At 44.1% G+C, this 16490-nt stretch overlaps 2 protein-coding genes across 7 annotated transcripts; both read left to right on the top strand.

The window, feature by feature from the left end:
• Positions 1-47: 47 nt before the first annotated feature.
• noctb (nocturnin b) lies at positions 48-15516 on the top strand. 6 transcript variants are annotated; one of them, XM_080879827.1, is made up of 6 exons: positions 48-192; positions 1299-1476; positions 12131-12276; positions 12370-12541; positions 12664-12995; positions 13100-15516. In XM_080879827.1, the coding sequence occupies exons 3-6, from the start codon at positions 12139-12141 to the stop codon at positions 13640-13642; spliced, it is 1185 nt and encodes a 394-aa protein (XP_080735953.1). In that variant the 5' UTR covers positions 48-192; positions 1299-1476; positions 12131-12138; the 3' UTR covers positions 13643-15516. The 6 variants fall into 6 exon arrangements, with proteins under 6 accessions (XP_080735953.1, XP_080735954.1, XP_080735952.1 ...); XM_080879828.1 differs by having other exon boundaries at positions 1299-1463; XM_080879826.1 differs by having other exon boundaries at positions 49-192; positions 1299-1472.
• On the top strand, positions 1918-4492 carry ccdc175 (coiled-coil domain containing 175). The gene has a single exon (XM_080879823.1). The coding sequence runs from the start codon at positions 2024-2026 to the stop codon at positions 4238-4240; it is 2217 nt and encodes a 738-aa protein (XP_080735949.1). The 5' UTR covers positions 1918-2023; the 3' UTR covers positions 4241-4492.
• Positions 15517-16490: the final 974 nt, after the last annotated feature.

Here is a 16490-nt window from a genome sequence, read left to right on the forward strand (position 1 = left end):
TACCTGCTCTATTTCTGGGCTTTTTACGTCTTTCTCTGTAGACTGACGACAGCACACTGCGACGGCCGAGTGTTGCCACATCTTGTTCTCAATACGCCGGCAAAAACACCGACTGCCTATAAAGATAAACACAGTCTCCACAAACCTCGGAAAAGGTTAAGGAGCAAAACAGCTATCAAAGCCAGCGTAAAGGTAAAATTGTGTGTGTGTGTGTGTGTGTGTAAAGCGGGCAGCTGCAAAAGGGTACCAAAAACCCAGGAGTCCTGAGGACCAGTGCTGCAGACATGGGCTGTGCTTGACCTGATGCTGTCCTACTACAGGATTTTTTTTTCCTGATATTGCCATTGCATGCTACAAATTATCAAATGATTGTCACACATTAAAAAAAAAGAACTATCCATGTAATTTTATTTCATGTATTATGTTAGTACTTGTTAGATTCTGGAGCTTCTGATAAAAGGTAGACGTTTTATTTATATAGTGCCACAACAACAACAGTTGCCTCGTATGGTTAAGACCCTATAATAATACAGAGAAACCCCAACAATCAGATGACCACCTATGAGCAAGCACTTTGGCGACAGTAAGTAGGAAAAACTCCCTTTCAACAGGAAGAAACGTCCAGCAGAACCAGGCTCAGGGAGGGCCAGTCATCTGGTTGGGGCTGAGGGGAGGGAGACAGGACAAAAAAAACATGCTTTGGAAGAGAGTCAGAGATCAATAATAACTCATAATTATGTGCAGAGTGGTGTATAAACACACGGTGAGAGTAAAAGATTTTTTTTAATGGTTTGTGCAGACGAGAAAAAAGCTGAAATATGCACAAAGTTTACATAGGAAAAAAAAAGTTTTTCGCAAGATATTTCCTCTCACGCTATATTATGATGATGATGATGGTAGGAAGCACCATCACCTTGGTTCAAAATCGGCTATAAAGTGCTCAGCTAGGGTGAGATCTGGCGAAAGCTGCAGCATATTATTGACGGGTTGAAATAAAAACTGTTGTAGCTCACCAATGCCTTTATTGAAACCAGCTTTCTCTTGATTGGCTTATTTGAAAGCGGGTGGGTGGGGTTTCCTGACATGACCGTATTAGGAATATTGACTGTCCTTGTAATCACACAGAGCTGGGAATAGAAAAACCCACAGAAACCAAGCACTTTGACAGGTTTGAAGCCTTGTGGATTACAAGGGTCAGCTACACTTTTTTTAATATGAATACCCATCATGACAACAGATCTATTTATCATCCATCCATCTATTTTCTTCCTCTCTCTCGCTCTGTGTGTGTGTGTTAGGCCCCATTAGGCATTTAATATTACTCGGGCTAAATGAGAGGCAGCAGAAACCCTACGTGAAACCGTAAAATCTGGCAACCCAGGCAGCTGTGGCCGGCCTCCCTGCCTGCGTTGGATGTTAGCTGTGGTCCTTCTGACTGAACCCAAACATCACCCCCAAATCGGGTACGCCAGGTAGGTAAGCACCACACCCCACTGCTGACAGTTGTAGCATTTAAATTTTGGGACCGGGGGCACACAGTATTTTTTCTATTCACGTTTCAAACACTGACTTCGCCAAACTTGCTTTGTTTTCCTGGGGCTATTTTCTGGCGGTTAGCACTTGGCTGATAGGTAGCTTCGAGCGTGCTGACGTCACCGGGTTGCCGTAGAGCTAGTAGCGATGGGGACACCGTTGCCCTGGCGACAGCGCTCATAAGTTATCGGCGATTGCTAGCTGCTGTATGAACTTTAACGCTGCAGAAAAGGATTCAGGTGAAGGCTTTACTTAATAAAATGAATCAAACAAATATCGTGGGTTAAATAGCTTAGGATTTTGGACTGACTCCACCAGCCTCTTTTTTTTTTTTTTTTTTTTTTTTTTTTTTTAAACAAGTAGCAGACAGGGGGGGTAGCTGTTACCCCGACGACAGCACACACAAGTCATCCGTGCCAGCGAGCATCTGTTTGAAACGCTCCGTATACGGCTCGGAGTGCCGCTAACACGCTCCAAAACGTAGTCACATATGGCTTCTTCACTGGTGCCCGACTTTTCATCGGTTATGGTGGTTCTGGAGCGTTTAAAGGAGCTGGACGAATACCTGAAAGAGGAGGAGGTACCGTTCGCACCTGAGGCCAGCCTCCACCTGATGGAGATAACGACTGCTGTCAGCGAGCTGGAGGCAGACAGGCGTGCTGCTCGTGAACACTTGGAAGTGGAAAGCATAGAAAACAGCAAACTGAGACACCAGATCAGCAACATGCGTGAACGAATGAGCAAGGAGATCATGGCTGATGTAGCAGCGGCGCGAGCATCAAATGCCGAGGAGATCCAGCAACTGTGCAAAGATCTCAGTGCAGTCTCTCAGCTCCAAGAAGAAGCTACGAAAATGCAGGAATCCCTTCTCAGCCAAAACAAGTCCCTGTACCTGGAGCGGGATCAGGCGAAGGCTAACCATGATACCATCATGGCTACTCTGAATGATCTACTTTCCCTAAAGTACAGCTCACAGATGCAGCTGAACATGACGTGGGAGAATATAGAGGAGCTGAAGTCCTGCATTGCCGGCGTCGAGCAGGACAGATTAACCCTGGAGCAGAACATGAAGCTGGAGAGACAAGCCTCCTCCGTGAAAAGAAATGACCTCTTGGAAGAGGTGAGCAATGTTGAGGAGCAGACAGAGCAGCAAAACCACCTGAACAGGAGTAGCAGAAGAGAGCTGGATAGCATTACCAACAAGAAAGACAAAGCCCAGGGACGGCTGGATGAGCTGATGGATGAGTTGGGTAAGGTCGAGAACAACATACACAGACTGAATGTGTCACGGCACCATCATGAGGAGCAGCTGGAAGGGGAAGTCCAAAAGCAACGGGAGCTGAGGCAACAGAGGGATCTGCTGAAGGAGGAACTGCATGAGTTGGAGGAAGCCTTCAGCCTCACTGTGCAGAACTTGCAAGAGGAAATCGTCACAATGGACAGTAAAATAAAGGAGGGCAGAGCATCAAAACAGCATTTAGAGGCAGCCCTGACTCAGGTCTGTGAGGTGTTCAAGCATCGGCACACTAAAGAGAACTTGGTCAGGGCTGAGCATCAGCAGATCTCCAAGCAGCTGGAGTGGTCCAGGCTGCAACTGGAGGAGCGTATTGCCTCCATCATAAAGCATGGCAGGGAGATCAAAGAGATGGAGAAGCAGGTCAAAGAGCTCAAGGAAACTGATGTAATTAACAAGCGTCTCGTTGAGAGGAATCAGGAAGAGCTACGCAGCAATATGGATGCAGGAGAAAAGAATGTGGGCTGGCTTCAGGAGGAGAAAGAGCAACTCCTGCAGCTCCTGAAGGAGGCAAAGAGGAAACAGGAGGAGCATATTGAGAAAATGACATCTGACATTAGTAGTACCCAGAGAAGATATGAGGAGCTGCTTCAAAAAAAAGAAGCGCTCCTGAGGCAGGAGCCCAAGACCACTGATGCCAGCCTCCTGATGAGGCATGTGACCCGGTCCAAGGAGGAGTACGAAAGAATCGAGAGCCGGCAGCGCCAGGAGTTACAGCAGCTCACCACTGACGTCGACAAGGTTGCTCAGAGTGTTAAGGAGAAGCAGAGGGAGGTGGAGGAGAAGGAAAAGATTCTGAAGAAGGTGGAGGCCGAGTGGAGCGATGAGCAGAACAGGCACCACAGGCTGGAAGAGCTTCTCAATGAGCTGAGGAAGAGGAGGAGTGAGATGGAGCTTTCAATTCAGGCACTGAAGGAGAAAACCAGTGAACTCCTTCAGCCCAAAGAGGAAATGAAGGCTGAGCTGGAGGGGCTGCAAACGTGCCACATCAACACGCTCCACAGACAGGCATCTGAGCTGAGAGCCGTGGAGGTGGGCATCTACGACTGTGGTGTGAAACTGGAGCAAGTCACCATGGAGAACAGCAGGCTGCAGTTCCATATCAGTCAGATGACGGAGGACATCGAAACAGCCAAACTGGAGACGCACAAATACTGGCAGGAGGCTCAGAAGTTCAGGCAAGACACAGAGGCATTATGGGAAAGCTTACAGCAAGCCTGGGCGGAGGATTTAATGTTAACCCAGGACCACGAGAGCAGTGAAGGCGTCCTGTTCATGTCGATTAGTTCTCTGCTTGACCATCTGAAGAATCGGAAACAGCAGTTAGGAAACATTAGCACGCTCCTTCACCAACAAATGCTCGACTTCAGCAAACGACTGGGAGACAAGACCACAGCGAAACTATGCAGCTGACTTTATCCAGGATGACAAGTGGACTGACTTCAGGATGTCAGCCTGCTGTCTGTGCACAGGCAACGTTTGAGCCTGATATTAACCTGTAATGTGGACAAAAAAAAAGTTTGGTATAAGATGAAGATAATTTGAAATACTTTTTTGTTGTGGTTGGTTCACTTTGTTTCTTGACACAATTATCTGAAAAATGTTACCAGAGGTGGTGCTCGGTCCAATTTAAAACTGAACTTATGGAGCTGATGAATTTTTGAAAGTAGTTTTTGTTTGCGAGATGGGCATAATTGCACTTCTCATGCACTTTCACAAATACAAATCATTTCCTGTGTGACTCCTACCAGCAGATGGCAGAATAGATCTGGCTTTTCCTCAGCGTGACCTTTCCCCGCAGTTACAGGGTCAAACACACACCCACTTGTACTTCCTCTCAACAAAAACATGCACACACATGTATCCAGAGGCACGTACTCAGAGGGCTAAATACTGGTTTACTAAGACGGAACGAAAAACAAGGCTGCAGCTGCCAAAAAGTCAGTTTTAAGAGGAAGTCGTCATTTTATTCCAGTGAAGAAGGTAAGTCTCCAAAAAGCCCAGAAGTAAACTTTACTTTGACCTAAGGTATCTGTAGCTTTGTGCTTTGGCTGGACCTTCGTTTATATTTAGACAGTTTTGTTCATGTTTTTAATATCTTTGTCTCTAAATGAATCTGCTTATCTCGTGTTCAGGATTCTGTGTGTGGTGTATCTGATGCCACAATACAAGCTGTTCTTTTCTGAGATATTGCTTCACAAACGGTAGATTTCATCACTACCTCAAACTGTTGTTGTCGAAAGTTAATCCTTTTTTTAACGATTGGCTTCAGCTGAAGGACACACACGGCTCAAATGTAATGTTATCAGTCATAACAAGATGTACAAAGACACAAATGCTGATGTTCTCATCTTACATTTAAGATATTTTATCGTTACTAAGGCAGGAGTGCTGAATTCAGTTTCACTAAAGGCCGTGTTTGTTAACATGTTTAAATACATGTCGTACCTTTCTCAATGTAATTTGGTCCACATTAAACTTCGTTTAACCAAAAGGATTAAGAAAAGAAAACCAGGGTAACTGACAGGGAGCTTCCAACAGCTCAAAGGATGATCCTGAATTTGACAGACACTCATAGTTTTGTATCCTGATGTAAGAGCAAAACCAGAGATTTCTGACTTTGCTCTTACCCAGCCTCTTTCATAGCCCAGAACATGCCAGCTCAGTAGTTGGAAAACAGAGCAAGCTAATAAGAGATCTCTGGTCACGTAGTTTCCCCGTAACTCACAGCCGAGCCTTCTGCCAAAAAAACCGCTGCAACTCTGAGAATGGAGTCTAGGAAATGCTGTGCTGCAGCTAAACGTCTCACCTCAATTCAACAAATGGCCAAAGTCTCAATTTCCTGCCTGAACATCTAAATGTTGACACAATTGACCCAAATGTAAACAAAAAATGTTTCTGGGCTGTGACCACACGGCTCACTAAAGGCCCTCATTCCACCTCCATGCAATCTGTTTGTGACAGTTAGACCATAAACATGCACATGAGCAAGCTGGAGGTTGTTTTGCAGGCCTCTGGGAATTCTCTTCCTCCGTCTTCTCATCCCTCTGCTGGGCTGAAGCCCTGCTAAGCTATTGTCCAACTCTCCTTGTGTTACTGCCCGTCTCTTGGCCTCTCCTGTGCTGAGAGACTCTGCAAGCCTGGTTGTGATAGCATGTGTGGATGTGCCATACCAGGGGACCTCCGATCCATTCAGACTACCTGTGTAACCTGAATGGATCGGAGGTACCGTTTCATGCTATCAGGAAGTGAAGAGGACAGGGCTGAGGAGAGAGTGATGGCCTGTGGTCACCAGCTGAACCACTCCCTACAGTAATTGGGGTTGTCTCGGTGTCTCTCCAGCACCTGTTGTACTTTGTGAATCCAAAACAATGGCTCATGTTCCCTAACCTCTGGATATATCCATGAAATTTAAACTGACTTTGTGTTGATTTTTTTTTTCTAGAAAACTATAGTTTTCTAGATAATGCAATTTAAAAATGGCCCCTCATGAAATGATACTAGAAAAATGTATAAAAATACCCATGAGAGAAAGCTTAAAGCGTAGTTCAGAGTGGCTTAGTGTAACACAGAGAGTTAAAAAGAGATAAAAATGTTTCTCAGCTGGATAGACGTTAAAGCCTGCAGCAAAGTTATGTCTACGACACAAACTGTCAAACTGAAACGTCGAGCAGCTGATCTGCATACAGACTGCTTTCATTTTAGCTTCTTTTTAAGACGCTCTTACCGTGTAAGACAAACTGCTGGTGGGTGCAGGCAGCTAAAAACATTCTTCTCGTTATATTTAACTGACCGTGCATGTGGTTTTGATGAAGCACCTTTCTGTTATTTTAAGGTAAAAATAATGGGAAAAAACTATTTATTAGTGAGGGCCTGTCAGACACATCCTTCAGTGGAATCCCCATCACTGGCCCAGACAGATCTAACAAGTTTTTATTGGCCCCGGACCATCAGACTCTGTTATGTTGAACCTTTCAAATGTTTCCTAATTTAACTTAAAAGCAGCAGTGGTGCGTTCACATCACAAGATCACACACGTAGTTAAAGCTGTTTCAGCTCCTCTAAAAGGCACAAACTCATAAAATCCCCCTCACAGAAATCTGACAAGGCAGCTGCCCTCAATATGGAAATGTCAATACACCACCAGAGGATCCAGTGACAACTCTCTGGCCCCTCCCTCCTGCCAACACTCGTGCACTTAGTCACAGTTACATAGATTTACTACAGGTCGTCTACAGGATGTGAGTCATCCTGACCACACAGCGGCGTGCACGTGAATGCTCAGTGATCTTGATGTTCGTGATTCTGCTACAGTTAAAAATGACTTCCTCTTTGTTAAAATCAGCTGTGATAAGCTTAAGGTATGGGTTGTGCATGGTCAGCGTGCAGGTGTGAGTCATCCTCTAAAATTAGATGTTTTGTTGTTGTTGATAAACTACGACAAATGTGGTTTTGTGGGCTCACAGAACATCTGATGTGGTGTAGACAGCTACCAACTCGGAAGAATTTCTACTAGAAAAGAAGCGTGATGATTTTAATGTGCACCGAGCTCCTGCTTCTATAAACAGCTGCTCTGTAACAATGCAGCAGCCACACAGTAGCAAAGATTCCACAGAAAAGTAACAGAGTGAATAAAATGTAGTTTGGAAAAATAACAAACAATAAATCTATTAAAAAAAATCAATAAAAGATCTGTACATCCGGTGTTTACAATTTGCAAAGTACAGACGTTAGGTAACTATAGGTTACTATCCCTGCAAATCCCCGTCCTTTATATTATATTTGACTTTAAACTGAGTTATGTTTGGACATGTGTTAATTCCACACAATTTTACACCACATGTGGATATAGAAACTTCAGCTAGTACTCTGAAACTGTCCATCCTCAGATTTAATGTAGCCCGACCGATTTCTACAAGATTCAAACTTTTTTTTTTTTTCAAATTTTTTTGATTATTAAAAAAAAATGTGTTCATGTGTGCTCAGTATGATTTGGTTCCATGTGTTTACACAGTCATTTTCCAGCACCGGTGTTTATCTGTTTGCGTTTAATTTGAGGTGTTTCAAAATACTAGATCTGGTTCTTCCAGCTAAATTGCCGTCGTTCTAATGATTCTGTCGGATTTGTTTTTCCACTTTTCACCTAATTGCCTTTAGATGTTGATATGTTCTTAATGCTTTTGCACAGAAATATAAAATATACACCTGGTGTTCTGCATTATAGTTATTACCATCATCTGCCTGCAGACTGGTCGTTTTATTAGTTGCAGCTGCCTGATGCAGTCCGGTGCAGATGCACTGCCATAGGTGCAGCTTTTCTTTCTATGCATTTGGCAGGTTGGAAAAATACAGGCTGCCACATAAAAAGTATCTAGAGACATTATATAAAGAGAAAACATTTGAAACCAGATTTATGTACCGATAAAAGTTCAGCTGATGCAGGTGAACAGCAGCAAAAATAGATCTACTTTTACTATTGAATATCTAGATGAATGCACAATTACAATTTGCAAAGTAAAGGCATTAGGTAAAGGTAAGAAGTGGACCAAACCACTGTGAGGTAGATGAGGGGGAGTCTGTCTCTCAAAATTGAATGAGTTGCTTTCTATCTGTTATTTTAGCTGAAAACTTTCTCTGTAGGTAATGTTATTTAATATTATATCATTAAATACTTACAGTGATGCAAAAAGGTGAGCCAGAACTCCTTAATCCCCCTCCCCCCTTTTCATTGGTGTGCCATTGCCAACCCCAGAGCTGCGCTTTTGCCCCAGCCCTGATCACTTGGTACCTTGCAGGAAGTGTCAGAAATATGTGGAGTATTTCTCTCTTTTCTTTTATAAACATATTAACAGTCCCAAGCCTGCAGCGTTGGAGCAAGTCTGCCAATGATGTCCTTTCGGACGGTCGTGGCTCAAGAGTTGGGAGGTCGCCTTGTAATCGGAAGGTTGCCGGTTCGAGCCCCGGATTGGACAGTCTCGGTCGTTGTGTCCTTGGGCAAGACACTTCACCCGTTGCCTACTGGTGGTGGTCAGAGGGCCCGGTGGCGCCAGTGTCCGGCAGCCTCGCCTCTGTCAGTGCGCCCCAGGGTGGCTGTGGCTACAATGTAGCTGCCATCACCAGTGTGTGAATGTGTGTGTGAATGGGTGGATGACTGGATATGTAAAGCGCTTTGGGGTCCTTAGGGACTAGTAAAGCGCTATATAAATACAGGCCATTTACCATTTCTTCATTTTCTATGCTCACCATTCGTCCCGACAGAATAGTTTTAAACAGATATTGGTCTTCTTGCTGCACGCGTCCTTTAAGGTGACCCAAGTATAAGATCAGACGTGATCGTAGATATGAGAAATGAATACTGTCCCAGGGGAGTTTTATTTTTCCATGTCCAAAAAAATATTTGAGCATTTGACTGTTTTTGATTTCGAACATGTAAAAATAAATAAAATAGAATACATGGAAAACAGAAAAGCAAAGTAAAAAAATAAACTGCTTTTCCACTAACATCTCGAGATACCCCACACTTTACATGCTCGAAAAGTAGTAGGATGAATTAATAATTTACAAATCAGAGTTCATTGATATATATAATTGTTTATTTGTAGTGCTACGAGAGACATTATATAAAGAATCGACCTGGCGCTCGGTGAACCAGTCAGTCGAAATCTCTGATAAATATCTGAAACACCGTGACGGCGGGTGTGTCGCCCTGCACTTAAACAGCCCAACAACAGAGAATTAATTGTAGAGGATCCATCGTGATCAGGTCTGCGTAACGAATAGAATGTCTCTATTGTTACTGTAACATCCAAATAAGTGAACTCTCAACAGTGAAAAGATCACTTAACAGTCACTCCAGATTACTGCATTCTCTCAAATTGCACAAAGCACATTGAAATGGACATTGCAGCATTTAGTGCTTGTACAATAACTGCTCACACAGACAGAAAGCCCCTAGAAACAGCATAGAAAAAAGGAGCTTGTGTGAATGGGTGAATGAAGCAAGTTGTGTAAAGCAGTCCATTTATAAGAACCAGTCTATTTACCAGATAAACCAGTGAATGTTATCTCGTGTAAGATCTGTAAATGCTTCAGCAGCCTGTTATTGTTTGTGTCAAAAAAGTTGATTGACAGGTTGGAAAACTACAGCATGTGTGGAAAAAAACTGTCATAGCACTGCTGAATGGTTAATTATAGTCATGTGTGTGTGTGTGCGTGCGCGCTGCTGTTACAACAGCCAAAATGAGGAAGTTGTTACCATACGTTCACACGCTGTGCTCTCACAGAGTGATTAGAAACTATTAACACAGTGTACTCGGGTGATAGGTGTTATGGTGTATCAGCGAGGATGAGTGCGGGGTATCGTGTTTTTGTGCGCCTCTATATTTAGTCGAGGGCCAAGTCGCTAGAGTAAATCTGTCAGTCATATCAGCCACTCAACAGGTTTGCCCCGCGCTCTCTCTCTCTCTCTTTGACTTTGTCGCTCTCTCCCTCCTGTCTCTGTCTCTGTCTCTCTGTCTGGCACATGACCTCTAATGCTCCATATGGTCCGCTGACGTCTGCGCTTCATAATTCCTCTTCCTCTCTCTCTCTCTGAGGCTTTATATGCAACAGTGACAAGTCATAGTTATTTCCACACACAGACCGCACATCTGTCACTGTCTCCTGACACACTGCAGACGTTTAGCCTCCCGAGCGGACAGGCAGCACATCTGTTAGGTAGCATTAAAAAGAGCCATTAAGGACATTTAACTAAGGAGTACCGTGGACATTGCAGAGGAGCATAATGGAGACTCTGGGTAAGAAGAAGCTTTTTCTTTTGGGTGTTTTGGTCGTCAGTAGCTCTTAATTTAGTCTCGCAAAGTCTTATTAGAGAGGATGGAGTTTTTGGACATGTGGTTTTTGCTACGTACAAAAAAAACTGTGGGGTTTAATTTAGTCAGCCTTGAAATAAATTTGTTTGTTTAAGCATATTTGGCACATTTCTGTTCAGTAAGTAAACACAGAGTCTTTGCTTTACGCTTCTATGTGAAAAGTTACGTGGTCACCACTCCAAGAAAAGGACCCTGGCCTTGCTGTGTGACTGAATTAAAGCATTATTGTTACATATTAATAAATAATATACTAATATAAATTTTAACAGAATGAAGATGCTTGTTTAAACGTGCTGCTGTTCTCCGTCTGTTTCACGCGAGACTGCACGGATCCTAAACATCCAGCTCCTTTTATAGTCACGTAGTTCTGGTCTCGGAGAGCTGAGAGGAAAAGTTGGATGTCAGAATTTTTATGTCGGAGCAGAGGTCAATCTGATCTCTGCAGCACATTTTTTGTCCGATTTAAGGAACTTGGAGTGCGCGTTACAGAGAGGAGTGCATTACTTCGCCTGTTAATTCTCCTTGGAATGCTGAAGCATAACAGCTTTTTTTGCTTTGGTCTTGCTGAAAGTCAAAACATTTAGAGATGCAAGATTATTGCTTTTTGTGTTTAGTTTGCACCTCTTTCAGTGTCTCTCGGTACAACATCTGCCCAATCTGAACCACTTTGGTTTCTGAAGTTGTTGCATATAGATGCTGTTACACACTCGTGGAGCAGGCGGTGTGGCACACTGATTTTTATCAGCAGGGTGTGGCTTCTGCTACCTGTAATTCATAACTAAAAGTTGTTTTCTGTGTTTAACATTTTTGGGGGGAAGCTTTTGTCACTTTTATACAAATTTTTGTCAACTTGGATATCTGCACTTCAACTTCTCTCCTCTGCTCTCTGTTTCACCGGTGAAACCCAAACAGCTCCTCTGAGAATCTGTCCCCAGCTCCACGTTTGTTTTCTTAGGTTTTCTGCGTGTGAAACACTGAGTCACTGCATTGACTGCTTGTTTTGCTCAAGCATAGAAACGTGCTAACAAGGTACAAAGCCTTCTTTGGAAGGGGTGTTTTACTCTGAGTTTGTTAGCTGACTGTTTAATCCAGCTCAGTCTCTGGCACACACTGGGAAGCGCACGTGTTATTTTTAGGTTTAATGAGTTTGGTCACGTGTAAGCCGACAGATGCTGCTGAAGCAGAACAAAAGGCTGAGTTGCAGCTGTCACTTTGGGGGTTTGTTTCATCTGGACTGCTGACGCTGTGATGGCTTGGTCCTTACACGACAACCTGAGCTGAAGCTCAACAAACGCTGGGAAAGAACAGATTATTCTTTCCATAAAAGTACAGATGTGTGTGTTACCTTCAGTTTATACGTCATGTTAGAAAGGTGGATGTGTCTCCATCCTATCACATGCTTCACTGTCGCTTTGATTTTCCTCCTCACCAGTGTATCCGATGGGTGGAGGGGCCACGAAGCTGTACAACGCTCTGACTCAGCCCCTCAGCAGCACCAGCTCTCTTCTCCCCTTCCCTTCTTCACACCTGAACCCCCAGCTACCTGCATTCACAAAGCTGGATCCAGATTTCTGCCCGGTAGGTTTTCTTCTTTTTCTTTTGTCTTCAGACTTTTTCTTTTGAATATTTTCATCTAAATATTAAGTGTTGTCTCTCCTTCTGTCGATGGAGCAGGAGGGGTCCTCTCCATGTCCCCCTGATCCAGAGGAGCTGCTTCGTCAGTGCGAGGAGGCCCTCACGGACCGACCACCTCGCTTCGACAGGAAATTTGTTCACATCGGTGATGGAGACGGCGCCCCCAGCAGTGTCATCAGGGTGATGCAATGGAACATCCTGGCTCAAGGTAGAGTGCACTCAGGGAAATTTAATATTCACACTTTCTGAGTCTGTTTTGGTGGAACACAAAACACATGGTGGATAATGTTGTTACTGAAGTCTGGTCTCCCACTTCCTCCTGTCCTGCAGCTCTGGGCGAAGGACTCGACAATTTTGTCATGTGTCCTTTGGAGGCCCTCAGCTGGTCCCGCAGGAAGTACCTCATCATGGAGGAAGTCCTCACCTACCGCCCCCACATCGTGTGCATGCAGGAAGTCGACCACTACTACGACACCTTGCAGCCGGTGCTGGCAGGTTTGGGTTACAGCAGCCACTTCTGCCCCAAGCCGTGGTCTCCGTGCCTGGGCGTTGAGGGCAACAACGGCCCTGACGGCTGCGCGCTGTTCTACGACGAGTCGCGCTTCGAGCTCCTCGACAGCGTCAACATACGACTCTCTGCCATGAGGATTCCAACCAATCAGGTGGGGAAAAAAATAAATTTTGTCAGGTGTAGTATTTCTGGAGCTTTAGCCTTTCTGGGAAAAATAAAACTACAACACTCTAACTCGCTGCTCTCTGATCGCAGGTTGCCATAGTGACCACGCTGCGCTGTCGGATCACGGGTAAATGCGTGTGCGTGGCCGTGACCCATCTGAAGGCTCGTTCTGGCTGGGAGTGGCTCCGCAGCACTCAGGGGTCAGACCTCCTTTGGCATCTCCAGAATGTGGTCCAGAAGCAGCCCGGCGACCCCGCCGCCGACATACCTCTGCTCATATGCGGGGATTTCAACGCAGTCCCAAATGAGGAGGTGTATCGGCGCTTCGCCACATCGCCTTTCGGCTTGGACTCGGCTTACAAGAAACTCAGCCGGGACGGTTTGACGGAGCCGGAGTACACAACGTGGAAGATTCGGCCCACGGGGGAGTGCTGCAGTACTCTGGACTACATCTGGTACACCAAGGACACGCTGAGAGTGGATGCCGTCTTGGACATGCCCACCGAGGAGGAGATCGGGCCAAACAGACTTCCGTCCTTTAGTTATCCATCCGACCACCTCTCTCTGGTTTGTGACTTCAGCTTCAAGGAGGAGGAGTGGGAAGGAAACAACAAACCGGCACACCGGAAGTGATGACGCTGTGGAGTTGAGGTTAGCGCTTTCTCCTTCTCGCTTTATTGTGTGACCAGGAGGTCACATGTGAGTGATAAAGACAGTGTGCCAAAACATGGCCAAGACTTTAATGGGACACAGTGTACCTCTGCAGCACGAGATATTCCAGCTGCAGGTGTGCTCTACCTGTCGTCAGACTGCACACACGTACTTTAAGAACTCTGTGCTTCATGCTGCTGATGCACTACAGGACAGACATGGTCTGAGTATCACACATATGAGGTGGAATCAGGTTTTTCACCTCTTAGCATCCTGCAGGCCACTCAGGGTAGAGTGTTTCCCACTCTGGATCTGTCACCAATGACCTGATGGATGTTAAGAGATTAAAATGATGAGTGAATTTTTCTATTTGTATTAAAAAATAAAAAAGGGCACGACAGAGTCTGGAAATGCATCGGACATCGTCTGCTGTCTTCTTTTCTGGCGACAACACATATCTGTGCCAAGACCTTATGTTCATGCACCTTTTTTTTTTATTTTTTGAAATTTTGATGAATGCAGATAAATTAAAAACTAATAAAGATAAATGGTTGCTTGACAGTAGCCGATAGTTTTGTGACTTGATGTTGGTTCCTTCTTAAGCTCTCCACACCACAGACAGTAGTAAAGAAGGGCGCAGCCACGGTGACGTCACACACTGACCCAGGAGCTGAGCGTCTTTGCTGTCGTCATTTTGGCGTTTGGTAACCGAATGTGACGAGCCTGCGTATAGCCCTCCATTCTGACTCACAAAATAGACTTAATGCTTTGTTCAGTATTAGTACATGGCCATTCTGCAGTATTGTGTGGTCTATGATCTTTAGCCATAGTCACCTTCGTATCTGATGTAGATGAACTACTGAACTACCTTTAGGGAACTACTGGAAACTGTGTGCCAGTTTTGGTTGCTTAGCTCATGATCACATAAGATGAACTGAAACTAGTAGCTTGTCAGCTGAGGGTGTGTTTTAAAAAAAACAACAATCATCTGATTTCACAGAGCTTTAGTTCCCACAGCTGTTCGCCGATAACGATCGAGCAGACAGCTGTTGTGTGTCCAGAGAGGCGCACTGTTGAGGATTGGTGAACATCGTACGTTTTGTATGTAAAACTTACTATTCAGCCATTCATTTTAATATTTACCACAACTTTCCATGTCCGTTACTTTAAAAGCCTTTTGAAATCAGATGATTCTTTTTGATCCACCCTATAATTTCAGAGCAGAAACGTCGCCCCCTTTTCATGATATAAAAGAAAACACTTTCCATCTTTTAGATCATCAACAGGGGCTTCAGTTTTAACATTCGGAAGTTAAGTCCATCTTTTCTGTTGTCTGTGGTGCACAGAAAGCGTCTACCTCCACATTACCACATTGTTCTCAAATGTGATTGGTCAATAGTGGCACTTTATTCTACAGGTGGATTACAAACAGAAGCCAGGCCTCTCGTCCCCTCCCTGCAAACATCTTTTTATAGACGTTACAGACTAAATAATAATAAGCTGCTCGCACCCTCTCTCATGCCTCTTTTGATCTGCTTTGCCTGCAGTGATGAGTCAGCTGTAGTTTGCAAGGTTAAAAATTTGGCATGTCAGGAATGTTTTTGTCTTTGTTGTTGTCTTCCGATACCTCCCGTGCAGACTTGGCAGGTAACACCAAATAACTGAAAATCCGATGAAATCATTTGTAAAATAAATAGAAATGGAGCCCTTTCTTCACATTAAGGCCAAATTCCTACTGACCCCACCTGTGTGATGATTGCAACCGTGTGAGAAAGTTGTTTTTTCTTATAATTAACTAAAACTAGATGTGCTTTCAGTTGTTTACTTGTGATATGACAATAAAGAGTTGATTCCAAAAATAAAAGGCCTGTTTCCTCTTCTTATCCAGGTGTACGAGTGTTTGCTTTTTTTTATTTCCATGTTCAGGTTTTGAGATAATTGAGATTTCTGCTTCACCTAAAACAAAACAAAACAATTGAGCTGAATGGAATCCGGATTTGTCAAAACAAAGACATTTTGCACAACTGAATTTCACCCAGATTCTTGTCTTTATCGCCTTCGACGATAAAGTTCAGTAAACTCAAACTGAATGCAGAAAGGCTGCCCTGTGCGTGCTTCTCATGAGTAAATATTATCACTGTATGTAGTAACTGCTGTATTTGTGACACAACTGTTTGTCCAGTTTGATCCAAACACCTGGAGTAATGTTTGGGAAAAAAGTTTGATAATGTACAAAAAGCTTGAGATCATAGTCTAAAACAGCTTTTTTACAGGTGGCTCAGATTCTCAGAATTTGTGAAATTTCTTTAACTCTTCAAACCCTTTTTCACTTTCATGTGTGAAATAATATTAGGAGACTCACATGACCCTTTTCATATCGGATGGTAAAACATAACTTCTGCTTCTTGTGTTCAGCTTTGTGCTGATAAACATAAAGTAGCTCGGGATATTAAAAATGTAGTTTATTGCTCAACTTTAACATCTACCTGCACCGCAGCTCAGCAGAAACCGACAGTCACCTCAAGCCTCTTTATTTTGTAAGGTATACAGAAACTCCAACAATCAGATGACCCTCTATGACCAAGCACTTTACAAAACTGGGAAGGAAAAACTCCCTTTTACTAGGAACCGGTCGGCCACAACCAGTTGAGGGTGAGGGGAGGGGGAGGGACAAAGACGCGCTGTGGAAGAGAGCCAGAGATTAACAATAACTAATGATGCAAAACCCTAGAGCTATCACAGCGCAACCAGGGAACATTCAGGGTCACCTGATCCATCCCTAATTAAGCTTTGACAAAAAGGTCTCCCGATTCCAAACTGGAAGCTGCTT

Source organism: Rhamphochromis sp. 'chilingali', assembly GCF_963969265.1.
Source record: "Rhamphochromis sp. 'chilingali' genome assembly, chromosome: 4".
NCBI classification, from domain to species: Eukaryota; Metazoa; Chordata; class Actinopteri; order Cichliformes; family Cichlidae; genus Rhamphochromis; species Rhamphochromis sp. 'chilingali'.

Excerpts from the sequence above, each read along its gene's own strand:
- ccdc175 (XM_080879823.1), top strand. The coding sequence starts at position 2,024 with ATGGCTTCTTCACTGGTGCCCGACTTTTCATCGGTTATGGTGGTTCTG.
- noctb (XM_080879824.1), top strand. Across the intron at positions 12,277-12,369 it reads TGGATCCAGATTTCTGCCCG|CAGGAGGGGTCCTCTCCATG; the intron begins GTAGGTTTTCTT and ends CTGTCGATGGAG. Across the intron at positions 12,996-13,099 it reads TGAGGATTCCAACCAATCAG|GTTGCCATAGTGACCACGCT; the intron begins GTGGGGAAAAAA and ends CTCTGATCGCAG.